Source organism: Chelonia mydas, chromosome 4 (genome assembly GCF_015237465.2).
Source record: "Chelonia mydas isolate rCheMyd1 chromosome 4, rCheMyd1.pri.v2, whole genome shotgun sequence".
NCBI classification, from domain to species: Eukaryota; Metazoa; Chordata; order Testudines; family Cheloniidae; genus Chelonia; species Chelonia mydas.
The window spans coordinates 14,863,339-14,880,561 of NC_057852.1; the positions used below are offsets into that span (position 1 = coordinate 14,863,339).

Consider the following 17,223-nt stretch of genomic DNA (forward strand, 5'->3'; position numbering starts at 1 on the left):
TGAGGCAGAGGGTGTACCCAACGCACCCAACAGTGGCTTGCACTTGCTTCCTGCATAGTCACCACACCTGTGCAAAATGAGGGGATAGCAGGGTTAGAACATTACTTTGCACAATTGGGGGTGGCCACACAAGCTGCAAGGCAGTGGTGAATCGGGCTGAAAGCCACGTTTTAGTGCCGCTTTGCCTCCGGCGTGTCACAGTGTAATTGTTCTGACCTTTGTAGACAAATATTTCATGCAATGTACAGCGCTACTGGAGAACGGAGACCTGTGATATGGAAGAGAGCGGTTGATTTAATGTTAGAAAATTAAATGGAAGGTGAGAAAATTAAAACGAAGTCTTGTTAACGGACGGGCACGTTATACCATTTTTCCAGCCAGGCAGCTGGCTGGGATTAGTGAGCAACAGCGTTTTCTTGCTGCTTCCTAGTAGCTCTGCAAAGCAGAGAGGATTCCCGAGTAAAAAGGAGTTAGGAGGCTTGTTTCTGTTGGTAATCATTTCAGGCTGCCGGGGCACAACGGTTACTTCAATAGCGGCTTAAGCCGCAGACTGGTTTGGCAAAGAACATCAAAACTTACGGGGATTTACTACTTTTCTTTTCTTTTCCAGACAAACACTCCATTTAGTATAAGTGAACAAGAAAATGGAAGTCCAGGAGGGGAGTTTGGGGGAAGTGGCTTTAGAAGTGGTGTATGTGTTGGGCTAGACATGTAGGAGATGTATGTCCGTGTGGTGCAGCGACAGCATTCAGACCCAGGCCACACACGCAGGGGTTCCTGTTATCCCTTGGCAGCCTCATGTTCTTGAGGTCAGTGCGGATGGATGGCCCTTCGCATCTGCCAGGATCAGGCCCTCAATTTGGTCATTCACATAGGAAGAACCAAATTAGACAGGCCATTTGGGGAATATACTGACATCACAAAAGGCTCGAGTTTTTTTGCTCTTTGCCACGCCATTTTCCTGTGGTTTGCCAACACTTTCTCTTCAAAGTTCTTGATTTCATTCTCTTTCTATCCATACGTCTTCCCTTATGCCCCCTCTCCATTTGCCTTTTGCCTCCATTGTATCCTCTTGGTTCCTGGTCTTAAGCTCATTAAAGGCAGTGGGAGACTCCCACTGATTTTAAGGAGCTTTGGATCAGGCCTATGGCCCTCATCCAGCCTCAAGTCTCTACTATGCCACCATCCAGAGTAGGATGGCAGTGAGCTCCCCCTGGACTCCCCTCTCCTTCTGTACCTAAGGCCTGTGCAACCAGGTTGGCTATCCTTCCTGCTTCCTGGGGCTCTTTGCAGGAGGGCATCCCAAAATACATTGCACCATGTGAAAGACACCCACAATCTTCTGTCATCAGCATCATCAGGTGAGGCAGTGGGGGCCAGCTATTGAGAGATCCAGAATGCAGGGGTACAAACATGGTTTTACAGCATGGTAGGACAGGTCAATATATACACTCTGGGATTAGTTTGAATTAAATTTTGTTAGTTACAGTGCACCCATCTGGTGCTCTGCATGCATGCACTCTCTATTTAAATAAAAAATACATGAGGAGGACCAGTGTCCAGAAACTAAGGCCAACATTTTCAAGTGACCATTGGTTTTGGGTGCTTTGTTTTCTAGGTTCCCCAGCTCACACCTAGGCCCAATTGTCAGTGGTGCTGAGTGGCTGCAGCTCCAGCAGAAATCAAGAGGCTGTGTGTGCATTCGCTAACTCTGAGAGGCAAGCAGCCCCTTTAAACCGTCTCAAGATGAGCACCCAAAAATGGAGGCACTCAATAGTAGTGGTCATGTTTGAAAATTCAGCTTTGGAAGTCTCGCAGCTCTTCCTCCCCAAACAGAGGGCCAAGGTGTGCACTGTGGTCTGTGTTGGGGCAGGAAATCCCTGGGAAGGATTGTGCTTCAAGAGGTACAACCCCACCCTTTGCCACTCAGCATGCAGGGGAAGCATGTACAGCAGCTAGCATGTTGGCCAATGCTGAGGACTGAGCTGGAGAATCTCCAAAATTGAGAATATGTTTCTATAGCTCAAGCTATCTGCAGGCAGTGGCTGTGGATCAGGAACACGGAACCTTGCAGCATCAGCCGATGGAGCTGGCCAGGTGTTCAGGCAAGATAGCTTTAGCCCTGGTTCTTCCCCATCCCTTTCTGCTCCCTGGGCATGCTTGGAAGGACACTTAAAATGATTCATGGGTTAAACCTGGCACCTGAATTGAAGTTGCCTGACCCTGCACAGCAAATGTGCCGTGTGTTGTGTGTAGAAATGCAAAGCCAAGAGGGATGGGCAGGGGCAGAGCACAGGGGAACCAGTCCTGCATGGATGAGAGCATGGCTGCCCAGACACCAGCTGTTCCCAAATAGCAGCAGGAATGAGACCAAAGAGGGTGATGTGCAGCCTCATTTTCATGAGGAGGGTCACACAGAAGCCTATGTCTCCTCAGATAAATCCATTCTCAGCCACCCTTTCTTTAGCTTGCACTTTTCAAGTGAGGTGCTCAAGGAGATCACCACCACTACTCAAGCAGAGATCGACACCAGGTGAAATCACAGCCCCACGGACATCATTGGCAGACCTATTATCTTCAGTGGGTCCAGGATTTTCCTCCTAGTCCTTAACCCTACTTGTTCTAACAGGCCACTTCCATTCACACTTGCACCAGAGCACAACAGACCTTAGGGACCTGCCATTCTGGTGGGTGGCAGCAAGGAGCAGTCTATAAACACTATAGATACATTCTCATATTTTAGGCAAGGTGGGAAACACTGAAAGACATGACACTGTGATCCACTGGACTTTCAGAAGGCCTTTGACAAGGTCCCTCACCAAAGGCTCTTAAGCAAAGTAAACAGCCATGGGATAAGAGAGGAGGTTCTCTCATGGATCAGTAACTGGTTAAAGTTAGGAAACAAAAGGTAGGAATAAATGGTCAGCTTTCACAGTGGAGAAAAATAAATAGTGGGGTCCCCCAAGGATATGTAGTGGGACCAGTGTCGTTCAACATATTCATAAATGATCTGGAAAAAGGGGTAAATAGTGAGGTGGAAAAGTTTGCAGACTATACAAGATTATTCAAGATAGTTAAGTCCAAAGCTGACTTTGAAGAGTTACAAAGGGATCTCACCAAACTGGGAGATGGGGCAAGAAAATGGCAGATTAAATTCAATGTTGATAAACGCAAAGTAATACACATCAGAAAACATGATCCCAACTATACCTATAAAATGATGGAGTCTAAATTAGCTGTTACCACTCATGAAAGAGATTTTGGAGTAACTATGGACTGTTCCCTGAAAACATCTGCTCAATGTGTAGCAGCAGTCCAAAAAAAAAAAAAGTTAACAGGATGTTAGGAACCATTAGGAAAGGGATAGAGAATACAACAGAAAATATCATCATGTCACTATATAAATCCATGGAATGTCCAAACTGTGGATACTGTGTGCTTTTCTGGTCAACCCATCTCAAAAAAAGATCTATTAGAATTTGAAGAAGCACAAAGAAGGGCAAACAAAAAGGGTTACTGGTATAGAACAGCTTCTGTGTGAGACAAGAGTAAAAAGGATGGGACTGTTCCCCTGAGAAAAGAGACAACTAAGGGGGGACAGGCGAGAGGTCTATAAAATCATGACTGGTGTCAAGAAACTGAATAAGGACGTGTCATTTACCCCTTCACATAACACAAAAACCCAATGAAATGAATAGCCAGCAGGTTTAAAACAAATAAAGGAAGGACTTCTTCACACAACGCACAGTCAACCTGTGGAACTCATTCCCAGAGGATGTTGTGGAGGCCAAAAGTATAACTGGTTTCAAAACAGAACTAGATAAGTTCATGGAGGATAGGTCCATCAATGGCTATTAGCCAAGATGTCCAGGGAAGCAACCCCATGCTCTGGGTGTCCCTAAACCTCTGACTATCAGAAGCTGGGACTGGATGACACAGGATGGATCACTCGATAAATTGCCCTGTTCTGCCCCTGCCCCACCTCTTCCCACGCAGTTCCGCCCCCTCCTCTGAGTATGCCTCGTCCTCACTCCTCCCCACTCCCTTCCAATGCCTCCTGCACGCCGCGAAACAGCTGATCGTGGCGGTCGGGAGGCCGTGGGAGGAAGGGGGAGGAATTGATCAGTGGGGCCACAGGCAGATGGAAGGCGCAGCAGGGTGGGAGCGGGGGAGCTGGCTGCCAGTGGGTGCTAAGCACCCACTAATTTTTTCCGTGGGTGCTCCAGCCTTGGAACACCCACGAAGTCGGCGCCTATGCACCCAGCCATCATTGAGGATAGGTAGAACTTTGACCCTAACTTAGAGGAAAAACAAATACATGTTTGGGTAAAGTGTGTACAAAGGCTTATGGCCAGCTGCCTAGGTATGTACAAGACCTTGGCTTTATTTGTGCGTGTATTATATACACATCCTGTTCATCTTATCTGTGAAGAGGGGAATTCTTATGCTGTTCTGGTGCGAGTTGTCAGCACGGATCTTCCCAGCCTGCTCTACAATCTATCAAATATAAATTCACCCCTTCCCTGAACTTTGGCTTTAATAACAATAAGATCACAAAGATCGGTTCATGGCTTCTCCCCAGGTTGGCCTTAACTCAAATTCCTCACTCAAGACTGCTCAGCCCACACGAGAGTGGGTCAAAGCTTGGGATTTCTGCTCTGTGGGAAAGTTCAGTGTTTTATTTTTGTCCAATTTGGTCCACTCGGACTGCTAGGGACCCCAAAACTTCTGCTCTCATGCTTGCCTGCTTGGAGTTGGGCAGCGGAGGACGCCAGTTGGCCAGGATGTCTTCAAGTCCTTGGGTTCCCACTCAGGGCAGTCTGTGTGGCAGGCTGTCCTAGAGTGACAGATCCTGGAATAGAAGAAGGTTGTAGAATCCCTGTCACTGGAAGCTTTTAGAAACAAGTTGGACAAACACCTGTCAGGGATGGTCTAGGTTTACTTGTTCCTGCCACAACACAGGGGGCTGGACCTGATGATCTCTCGAGGTCCTTTCCAGCCCTACATTTCTATGATTCCCTTCACCGTGTGAGGCGAGCTAAGCCTGACACATGTGTTGCTGAGCTCCAAAACCCCTTTAAGAACCAACTCACCACAGGACAATGACTCATCTGACTCAAGTATTTGATGAGTAGATTCCAAGGCCAGAAGGGACCAACCACTGCGATCATCTAGTCTGACCTCTTGCATAACACAGGCCATAAACCTTCCCTGCTTCAAGTCCAGTAGCTGTGGTTGAATTAGAGCAGATCTTTTAGAAAAACACCCAATCTTGATTTTAAAATTGCCAGTAACAGAGAATCCACCACAACCCTTGGTAAATTGTTCCAGTGGTTAATTACCCTCACTGTTAAAAATGTGCACCTTATTTCTAGCCTGATTTGTTTAGCTTCAGCTTCCAGCCATTGGTTCTTGTTATATCTTTATTAGCTAGAATGAAGAGCTCATTATCAAATTCCTGTTCCCATGTAGGTGCTTATAGATTATGATCAAGTCACCGCTTAACCTTCTCTTTGATAAGCTAAATAGCCTTAGCTCCTTGTGTCTCACCATAAGGCATGTTTTCTAATCCTTTAATCATTCTTGTGGCTTTGTCTGAACCCTCTCCAATTTTTCAACATCCTTCTTGAAGTGTGGACACCAGAACTGGACCCAAATTCCAGTAGCAATCGCATCAGTGCCAAATACAGAGGTAACACAACCTCCTTACTTCTACCCTGTTTATTCATCCCAGGATTGCATGAACCTTTTGACCACAGCATTGCACACGGGTAAGAGTAAGGTAAGGTAAGGTAAGGGTGTGAAATCAGCCTCAGTCTATCATATTTTGTCTTGTTTTAATCACCAGAGGAAGACATGTTCAGCTAATTATCCATCACGAGCCCAAAGTCTTTTTCAGAATCACTGCTCCCCAGAATAGAATTCCCCATCCTGCAAGTATGGCCTATACTTTTTGCTCCTAGGTGTATAACTTTACATTTGGCCATATTGAAGTGCTTATTGTTTATTTGGCTATGTTTATCAAGTTATCCAGATTGCTGGGTATTAGTGATCTGTCCTCTTCATTATTCACCACTCCCCCAATCTTTGTGTCACCTGCAAACTATCCGTGGTTATTTTATGTTCTCTTCCAGGCCATTGATAAAAATAGTTGCTTCTAAACTGATAAACTAAATTGGAAAAAGGCACTTTTATTCTGGGATTAGTGTGTCTACATGGGGATTTATACCAGTATGCCTACAGCGGTATAAATATCCTAGTATAAGTATGCCACTAAATTCCCCACATAGACAAGCCCATACTCACTTCTTCTAAACATGTGGGTCTCGTACAGATCTTTATGTCAAGCTTAGTGCCAGGGTATAACATGATCCAGTGGCTGGAAACTGAAGCTAGACAAATTCAGACTGGAATAAAAGGATATTTTTTTTAACAGTGAGGGTAATTAACCATTGAAACAATCCGGCCCGGCCCTATACCAAATGGCAACCCAGGTGAGGTGCATCTTCAGTGCTCCCCCCACCGCCCATTTGTTAAAATTTTGAGCACATTTTTTATTGCATTTGTAGCCCATTTCACGACTTTAATGCGCGATTTGCATGCATGATTTATCCATGTCATATAAGATGATAAATTTGCATGGTAGGATCTGTACAATAAAAACAGCATCCCAAGCCCAGCGCCCCCAACTCCGGCACCCCTGGCGGTCTTCTGGGTTGCCTGCCCCTAAATTTGGGCCTGGAAACAATTTACCAAAGGTTGTGGTGGATTCTCCATCACTGGCAATTTTTAGACCAAGATTGGATGTTTCTCTGAAAGAGATACTTTAGCCCCAAAGGAATTATTTTGGGGAAGTTTTATGGCCTGCATAATACAAGTCAGACTAGGACCTAAAATTTAGGTCGGCATGGCTCAGGGGTTTGGATTTTTCACACACCTGAGTGATGTAGCTATGTTGACCAAACCCCCCAACCCTACTCCCGGTAGATGCAGCTAGTGTGACAGAAGAATGTGACAGACCGCCCGCTTGGAGAGGTGGCGCTCCTACAGTGATGTCACGGTAGCCTGCATCTATACGATGGGGCTATTGTGGTGTAGCTACAACACGGTAGCTATGCTGCTGTAGTCCCATATCGTAGACATGGCCTAGACAATCACAATGGTCCCTTTTGGCCTTGGAATTGATGACTCTTCTCACACAAGAAATACTCAGTCCTTCAACATGCAGAATATCTTTCAAGGCTAAAGGATTCTTCCATTTTAGTTCATTATTTTCTAGCACAATGTCTTTTTTTACGCCACAGTTGTTTTGTATTAATGGCAGGAAGCTCTGTTGCCCTTTTGGTTTCCTAATTGCTTGTTATCTGTTTAGCGTGCCATTCTAATATGGAAATTCTTAGTTTATTTTAGTTAGAGTAGAAATCCCCAGATATGCTGTATCACATCAGTTGGTTCCCACTGATGCAAATAAGACTTAGGTATGTGCTTAAAGTGTTTTCTTTATTAGGGGCCTGTGAAGGGGTCAACTGGTACCTCCTTATAGCCAGGTGTGGTGTAGCAGTTCTCTCTGCACTGTGGGTGTGTGTGGGTGTGTGTCTCCTGCTGGTGTCTGTGCCGCCTGTGTGGTAGTCTGCCTCTTCCTGCAATGTGGCCCTCCAGCCTTCAAATGTAACACTTCTTTATGTCTTAGAGTTCAGAACTCTATCACACAAGAACACAAAAACAGAGGGAGACAAAGCAGGCTGCTCCCTAAAGCAGCAAGGAATGACTCACCCTATCTTACTACCGGCTGTCTGATTGCAAACTCGCTGCTGCTAATATTAGGCCCAGCTCACACACTTCACTACAGAGCCCTCTAGCCTGCAAGCAGAACCAGGGGAACCACCCCCTCCCCGAAATTTAAAGTTAAAACCTACAATTTTAACACAGTTTTAATACACCACAGTTTGGACCTCACTGAACCTGTGTAGTTCCTTAATATTTCATATGTTGTGACAGAGCAGAAGGCACACCAATTGCTAAAGGCCAGAATCCAGGGCCCGTACTCACACGACATAGCACCACACTCCTTCTGAAGTATCATTGAAAATATTGCCTTGTAAATTAAACTAAGTAGAGAGCATACAGTCTAGGTGGAGAAGTCACAAAAGCCAATAGTCCTGTGGAATTTTTTGTCTTTGCCGGCTGTTCCGTTTTCATTTAAACGCCTGTTTTCTCATTGGAACACTAAGTAAGTTTCACTTTCCATGACTCTTAGGAAATGATCAGCCCGCAAATGGGATGTGTGCAGGGAGCTGTCTGGGTGATCTCAAAAGAGAAACTAACCCCGGGGGATTTCTTAAAGTTAAAGCCCCGCAAAATATTTCAGGGGTGGGACAGAGAAAACAGAGTCAAATTATCTCAATTCCAGTCCCTTAGGGTATGTCTACACTACGAAATTAGGTCGAATTTATAGAAGTCGGTTTTGTAGAAAGCGTTTTTATACAGTCGATTGTGTGTGTCCCCACACAAATGCTCTAAGTGCATGTAGTCGGCGGAATGTGTCCACAGTACCGAGGCAATCATCAACCTCCGGAGCGTTGCACTGTGGGTAGCTATCCCACAGTTCCCGCAGTCTCCACCACCCATTTGAATTCTGGGTAGAAATCCCAGTGGCTGATGGGGCTAAAACATTGTTGCGGGTGGTTCTAGGTACATATCGTCAGGCCCCCTTTCCCTCCCTTCTTCCGTGAAAGCAAGGGCAGACAATCGTTTTGCGCCTTTTTTCTTGAGTTACCTGTGCAGATGCCATACCACGGCAAGCATGGAGCCAGCTCAGCTAACCGTCACCGTATGTCTCCTGGGTGCTGGCAGACACGGTACTGCATTGCTACACAGCAGCAGTTTATTGCCTTTTGGCAGCAGACAGTGCAGTATGACTGGTAGCCGTCGTAAACGTAGTCCTGGGTGCTCTTTTAACCTACCTCGATGAGGTGAGGGGCGCCTGGGCAAACATGGGAGTGACTCAGCCAGGTTATTTCCCTTTTAAGTTTCGTCTCATGGCGATTGAGTCCTACCGGCAGTGCACTGTCTTTTAATCTGCAGCCAGCAGAAGACGATGGCCAGCAGTCATACTGCACCGTCTTCTGTCGAGCACCCAGGAGATGACGATGGCTAGCGGTCGTACTGCAGTCTGCTGCCAGCAAGATGTAAAAAGATAGATGAAGTGGCTCAGAACAAGAAATAGACCAGATTTGTTTTCTATTCATTTTCTCCTCCCTCCCTCTGTGAAATCAATGGCCTGCTAAACCCAGTTTTGAGTTCTATCCTTGATGTTTTGAGTTCTATCCTTGAGGGCGATATTCAGTTTCTCACAAAGCCACCCCCTTTGTTGATTTTAATTCCCTGTAAGCCAACCCTGTAAACCATGTCATCAGTCACCCCTCCCTCCATCAGAGCAACAGCAGACAATCGTTCCACGCCTTTTTTCTGTGCAGACGCCATACCACGGCAAGCATGGAGTCCGCTCAGATCACTTTGGCAATTAGGAGCACATTAAACACCACACGCATTATCCAGCAGTATATGCAGCACCAGAACCTGGCAAAGCGAAACTGGGCGAGTAGGCGACGTCAGCGCGGTGACGAGAGTGATGAGGACATGGACACAGACTTCTCTCAAAGTACGGGCCCTGGCAATGTGGGCATCATGGTGCTAATGGGGCAGGTTCATGCGGTGTAATGCCAATTTTGGGCTCGGGAAACAAGCACAGACTGGTGGGATCACATAGTGTTGCAGGTCTGGGACGATTCCCAGTGGCTGCGAAACTTTCGCATGCATAAGGGCACTTTCATGGAATTTTGTGACTTGCTTTCCCCTGCCTTGAGGCACAAGAATACCAAGATGAGAGCAGCCCTCACAGTTGAGGAGCAAGTGGCAATAGTCCTGTGGAAGCTTGCAATGCCAGACAGCTACCGGTCAGTCGGGAATCAATTTGGCGTGGGCAAATCTACTGTGGGGGCTGCTGTGATGCAAGTAGCCAACACAATCAAAGATCTGCTGATATCAAGGGTAGTGACCCTGGGAAATGTGCAGGTCATAGTGGATGGCTTTGCTGCAATGGGATTCCCTAACTGTGGTGGGGCCATAGATGGAACCCATACCCCTATCTTGGCATCGGAGCACCAAGCCGGCGAGTATATAAACCGCAAGGGGTACTTTTCAATAGTGCTGCAAGCTCTGGTGGATCACAAGGGACGTTTCACCAACATCAACGTGGGATGGCCGGGAAAGGTACATGACGCTCGCATCTTCAGGAACTCTGATCTCTTTCAAAAGCTGCAGGAAGGGACTTTATTCCCAGACTAGAAAATAACTGTTGAGGACGTTGAAATGCCTATATGTATCCTTGGGGACCCAGCCTACCCCTTAATGCCATGGCTCATGAAGCTGTACACAGGCAGCCTGGACAGTAGTCAGGAGCTGTTCAACTACAGGCTGAGCAAGTGCAGACTGGTGGTAGAATGTGCATTTGGATGTTTAAAGGCGCGCTGGCGCAGTTTACTGACTCGCTTAGATCTCAGCGAAACCAATATTCCCACTGTTATTACTGCTTGCTGTGTGCTCCACAATATCTGTGAGAGTAAGGGGGAGACATTTATGGCGGGGTGGGAGGTTGAGGCAAATCGCCTGGCTGCTGGTTATGCACAGCCAGACACCAGGGCGGTTAGAAGAGCACAGGAGGGCGCGGTACGCATCAGAGAAGCTTTGAAAACCAGTTTCATGACTGGCCAGGCTACGGTGTGAAAGTTCTGTTTGTTTCTCCTTGATGAAACCCCCCGCCCCTTGGTTCACTCTACTTCCCTGCAAGCTAACCATCCTCCCCTCCTCCCTTTAATCATTGCTTGCAGAGGCAATAAAGTCATTGTTGCTTCACATTCATGCATTCTTCATTCATTCATCACACAAATAGGGGGATGACTACCAAGGTAGCCCAGGAGGGGTGGTGGAGGAGAGAAGCACCAGGAGGGGTGGTGGAGGAGGGAAGGACAAGGCCACACAGCACTTTAAAAGTTTAAAACTTTAAAACTTATTGAATGCCAGCCTTCTGTTGCTTGGGCAATCCCCTGGGGTAGAGTGGCTGGGTGGCCGGAGGCCGCCCCACTGCGTTCTTGGGCGTCTGGGTGAGGAGGCTATGGAACATGGGCAGGAGGGTGGTTGGTTACACAGGGGCTGTAGAGAGGGTCTGTGCTCCTGCTGCCTTTCCTGCAGCTCAACCATATGCTGGAGCATATTAGTTTGATCCTCCAGCAGCCTCAGTATTGAATCCTTCCTCCTCTCATCACACTGCCGCCACCTTTCAGCTTCAGCCCTCTCTTCAGCCCGCCACTTACTCTCTTCAGCCCGCCACCTCTCCTCCTGGTCATTTTGTGCTTTCCTGCACTCTGACATTGTCTGCCTCCATGCATTCGTCTGTGCTCTGTCAGTGTGGGAGGACAGCATGAGCTCAGAGAACATTTAATCAGGAATGTGTTTTTTTCACCTTCTGATCTTCGCTAGCCTCTGGGAAGGAGAAGATCCTGTGATCCTTGAAACACATGCAGCTGGTGGAGAAAAAAAAAAGGGACAGTGGTATTTAAAAAGACACATTTTATAGAACAATGGGTACACTCTTTCACGGTAAACCTTGCTGTTAACATTACATACATAGCACATATGCTTTCGTTCCAAGGTCGCATTTTGCCTCCCCCCAGCACGTGGCTAGCACCTCCATCCTCCCCCTTCGCCGTGGCTAACAGTGGAGAACATTTCTGTTCAGCCACAGGCAAACAGCCCAGCAGGAACGGGCACCTCTGAATGTCCCCTTAAGAAAAGCACCCTATTTCAACCAGGTGGCCATGAATGATATCACTCTCCTGAGGATAACACAGAGAGATAAAGAACGGATGTTGTTTGAACGCCAGCAAACATACACTGCAATGCTTTGTTCTACAATGATTCCTGAATACGTGTTACTGGCCTGGAGTGGTAAAGTGTCCTACCATGGTGGATGGAATAAGGCTGCCCTCCCCAGAAACCTTTTGCAAAGGCTTTGGGAGTACATCCAGGAGAACCGCAAATGCCAGGGCAAATTAATCATTAAACATGCTTGCTTTTAAACCATGTATACTATTTTAAAAGGTACACTCACCAGAGGTCCCTTCTCCGCCTGGCGGGTCCGGGAGGCAGCCTTGGGTGGGTTTGGGGGGTACTGGCTCCAAGTCCTGGGTGAAAAACAGTTCCTGGCTGTCGGGAAAACCGGTTTCTCCACTTGCTTGCTGTGAGCTATCTACAACCTCATCATCATCATCTTCCTCGTCCCCAAAACCTGCTTCCGTGTTGCCTCCATCTCCATTGAAGGAGTCAAACAACACGGTTGAGGTAGTGGTGGCTGAACCCCCTAAAATGGCATGCAGCTCATCATAGAAGCGGCATGTTTTGGGCTCTGACCCGGAGCGGCCGATTGCCTCTCTGGTTTTCTGGTAGGCTTGCCTCAGCTCCTTAAGTTTCACGCGGCACTGCTTCGGGTCCCTGTTATGGCCTCTGTCCTTCATGCCCTGGGAGATTTTTGACAAATGTTTTGGCATTTCAAAAACTGGAACGTAGTTCTGATAGCACGGATTCCTCTCCCCATACAGCGATCTGATCCCGTACCTCCCGTTTGGTCCATGCTGGAGCTCTTTTGCGATTCTGGGACTCCATCATGGTCACCTCTGCTGATGAGCTCTACATGGTCACCTCTGCTGATGAGCTCTGCATGGTCACCTGCAGCTTGCCACGCTGGCCAAACAGGAAATTGAAATTCAATAGTTCACAGGCCTTTTCCTGGCTACCTGGCCAGTGCATCTGAGTTGAGAGTGCTGTCCAGAGCGGTCACAATAGAGCACTCTGGCATAGCTCACGGAGGCCAATACCGTCTAATTGTGTCCACAGTACCCCAAATTTGACCCAGCAAGGTCGATTTCAGCGCTAATCCCTTGTCGGAGGTGGAATAAGGAAATCGATTTTAAGAGCCCTTTAAGTCGAAAAAAAGGGCTTCGTCGTGTTGACGGGTGCAGGGTTAAATCGATTTAACGCTGCTAAATTTGACCTCAACTCCTAGTGTAGACCAGGGCTTAATCCCAAATGTGAGTTGACTCATCTTTGGGGCTTTTAAATATTAACAGAAATACTGCACTTTTTTCCTATTAGTATGTCCTTCACACTTGCACAGAATTTGTAGTGAAAACTTTGGTCCATGTTTCCGAGCAAGATTCCTAAGAGATATGAGAAAACAGGGCACCCTTAATGGAGGGCCAGGAGCTGAGATAATTTGACTCCCTTCTCCCCACTCCTCACCCCACACAATGTTTATTTGTGGCTTTCACTTCAAGAATTTCCCCAGTGTTATTTTTGCCTCGGAGAGCATAAAGGCAGCTCAGCTCCCTGCACACATAGAGGCGAGCACTGATCACTTCCTAAGACTCACTGAAAGTGTAACCGAGTTTGTTGCCTTACGAGAAATCAGGAATTTCAAATAAAAGGGAACAGTTGGCAAAGCAAAACAATGGTCACGTGTTGGAACTTTTCCGCACAGATTGAATAATCTCTGGTTATTTTAGCTGTCATGGCAATAATCAAGACCAATCAGCATCAAGGAGGGAAAAGGCTGAGAGTATAAATGTACACTGGGACACACTTTGTCTCAGGCATTCCTCAACCTCTCCCAGACATCCAAGAATAATACAGAAGAACCTTCGCTCGCATCACCATGAAGGGAACGTGGGCTGTTGTCCTTTGTTCAGTGCTCCTGCTTGCAGCTGAAATTCAAGGTAAGGGGCAGCAGTATCAAAAAAGACGAGTAATATAGTCAGAAAGCCAGAGGTGTGATTAACTGGAGAGCTGTGCAGAATAAATGCTTGGAACTTCCTTTTGTGGCAAAAAAGTGATCTCAGTTCAGGGTTTGTGTTCTACTGCCACTCACAAACATCTGTCCGCTCTGCTTGTGTCTAGAAGGTGTGTGTTGTCCACACAGGACTCGGACTGATCTGCTTGTATTTAGCAGGGAAATGAATATGACAGTTTTTGGCAGGCTTGGATTTCTGCCCAGACTGTCCCCTAGTTTGTAAGGGTGTGAAATCAGCCTCAGTCCATCATATTTTTGTCTTGTTTTACTCACCAGAGGAAGACAGTTTGGGCCTGATCCAAAGCACATTCAAGTCAGAGGGAACTTTCCCACTGATATCAATGGGTGTTGGATCAGACCTTTTGTGAGCAACAATGATTTTAGGTCCAACTGCTCCCTCTGTTCATTCACTCCCATCACTTTTACACCAGGGGTGACTCCTGTTTTCCATTGACTCGTGTGAGAGCAGAATCAGGCTCTCTGACTTCAAAACTAACGAGATGAAGGCAAAAGAGTGTAGTGCTTTTTGTGACATTGACCTAATGTAAATATGCACATGGTAACATTGCAGGACAAATGACTCTGCAGCCCTGAGGATGAAATGGAGTGTTTTCAACCTCTCCTCTTCCAACTTAAACATATTTTACTGCAGGCATCTCAGGTATCTAATATCATTCTAATCTCTCTCTCTCATTGCCCATTTCTTTTAGGGAAGCTGACCTATGGACATGGACGTTGCAGCTGCACAGAGAAAGGTTCTGATTTCGTTCATCGAAAAGCCTTAGGAAAAATAGAAGTGTTTCCCAAGAGCTATTCCTGTGACCATGTTGAGATCATGTGAGTAATGACTTTACTGCTCAGATATCGCCACTCAGAGGGGCTGCTTGTTGCAATGGCAGGAAATATGGGGATTTTTCCCCCTTTACCGTAACCCCAGGTTCTGATGTCCATCTCCGTATTCCAAGCAAAGTGAAGTGCAATGAGGCTAGAGACTAAGGCCCAGGTCATCAGCTGGTATAATCAACACAGCTTCACAGACTTCAATGGAAATACACCAACCAAGGACTAGCCTGGAGGGTGGCATTCTCCAGGGCTCTGTGCCTTGTTTAGTCAATGACCCCAGATCTGAACAGGAGCATTTTACACTCTCTTGGGACAGGGTAAATGACTACACAGCTTGTAGGGAATCAGGCCCTGAGGCTAGATGAGAACCTAGATCCCGCTTCCTAGGTGCACATAAATACGTCAGGTAGATCATTCTAATGCTTTAGCTGATTTGAGGTCTTTCGATTTTATATTCACTCCCAGCTCATGGCGACAATGTAGCATATCACTCAGCTCACCAAGGGCCAGACTGCTGCTGTTCAGACCCTGATCCTAGATAACAAAGACAATGGTGACCTTTCCATTATATGGAAAAAAATTCTGTTTTCTTTGTTCATTTCAGTGCTACAATGAAGCCCACTGGAGAGAAAAGATGCTTGAACCCTAATTCCAGATGGGTACAGAGGATGATGACAATGCTCATCAGGAAAAGGTAGGTTTCCCATCCGTCTGCAAGGAAAAACTCTCATGTGCTTAAGAGCTCACTTTATTCTTATACATCAGTGAGATCCAACTTTGGGCTCAATCGATGGTCACTGCAGTCTCACAGCCTCAGAATCCTGCATTGCAACCCCAGAAAAATGGCATATTTCTTGGGACACAGTATAAGGTATCTGGCGTATACAGAACCCCCCATTGCAGCAATACCCCCTGCTTCACGCAGAAGAGCAGGTCAAATGCACTGCATTGTTTCAAAGGGAACAACAACTTCATTTAAACAGCCTGTGTGTCTCAGGCTCAGTACTAAACTCACTTGTGCTGAATTTTGGGGATCTTTACCCATGTGTGGGCTTCAAAAGCTGGGAAGAATGGCCACCCTTGATGCCTATTGAGAAATCACATAATCCTTTAGGATCAGACTGTGCCACATTTACCCTCGCTGAGTAACACCTCACTCCACAAGTCATCTGATAGAAAGCAAAGGGACTATTCACAGAGTAAGGTGCCAATCAGCTTAACCCTGGCAGAATCTGGTCCTTTAAATGTAACCTACTGTTCTACCAAGTACTCAATGGCCCTGGTTCTGATGTGACTTAAACTGGTGTAAATCAGAAGTAAGTCCAATGGAGTGGCACAGCGTAAAGCTAGTGTGAGAGGAAAATCAAGCCCTTCTGTATGTGAAATCCAGAAAGAAAAATTCTAAAGGATAAAGTTCCCACTGTGTTTTATTTTGACAGGTCTTCACCAAGCACTCACCGGTAAAGGAGAAGAGCTAAAGATCACTTCAACAGACACGTGAGATTTTAGGATTTCAGCGCTTCAGGCTCCCTCTCCAGTGAGCAATGAACTTGAGTCTGCTTCCTCCACCTGGCTCTTCGACTTTTAAAATACAAATGCTGCAGCGAGGCAAGTTGTTCCCAACATACAGTCGTTGCATCCATTAAGGTAACATCTGGGCAGTGACATCATCTCAACACTGCGATGAAACATCAGCATGTCACGGCAGGACATGCAGTGAGGCATATGTAACCTCAGTAATCCTACTGGCAAACCAGTGACAGTAAAGGTCTAGTTTGTCTGTGGCGTCTCCTGGTGGCGATAAGTGGTAATAGATTGCTTCTGCTTATCTAATTAGCAAAGGTTTCTTTGAGCCACATGGTTGGGTTATTATATTATTATAATCATAACTTGGAGATACAAATATTCTCAGGTAACACATACTAAGAATTCCAGTTTATTTTTTCTAGCAGATTTGAAATTAACTTAATTCTTAGATATACATGTTCCATGTTCATTTATATAATATAACACATGCTTGTTGTTCTAGGATATGTGTAACATTTGTCTGTAGGCTTTATAAATAAAATTGAAGAAGGCTTATAATCTAAAGCCTATCACACTGTGTTATTAACTGATGTATAAATGTTTATTACATAGATTAAATGGATCTGATCATGATAAAATGTAATTTAACAAATGAATGTAATATAGTATTCACAAATACTTGTGCTAGACTTCTCCTTTTAAAGATAAACCAATTAAAGTGAATAAAAGACACCGAAAGTTGTAACAGTTGCCTTGGAGTTTGTACTATGTAATCATTCATGAGCTGAAATTTCATTCATAGTGCTAGATATATTTACAGTTGAGTAACTCCATCTGAGAATTAATGCTAATATCCTACCATATTAATTTGATAAAAATACACGTATAGAAAGCTCTATGCTTGCGTCCATTCATTCACACTACAGTGAAGCAATATCCAACCAACAGAA

The 17,223-nt window shown here is 45.9% G+C and overlaps 1 protein-coding gene across 1 annotated transcript; it reads left to right on the forward strand.

Moving 5' to 3' along the window:
- The first annotated feature begins 13,704 nt into the window (after positions 1-13,704).
- Positions 13,705-17,017, forward strand: LOC119566069 (C-X-C motif chemokine 10). Its single transcript, XM_037896710.2, has 4 exons — positions 13,705-13,829; positions 14,614-14,740; positions 15,351-15,440; positions 16,186-17,017. Exons 1-4 carry the CDS (start codon positions 13,769-13,771, stop codon positions 16,208-16,210), a joined length of 303 nt encoding a protein of 100 aa, XP_037752638.1. The 5' UTR covers positions 13,705-13,768; the 3' UTR covers positions 16,211-17,017.
- The last annotated feature ends 206 nt before the right edge of the window (positions 17,018-17,223 follow it).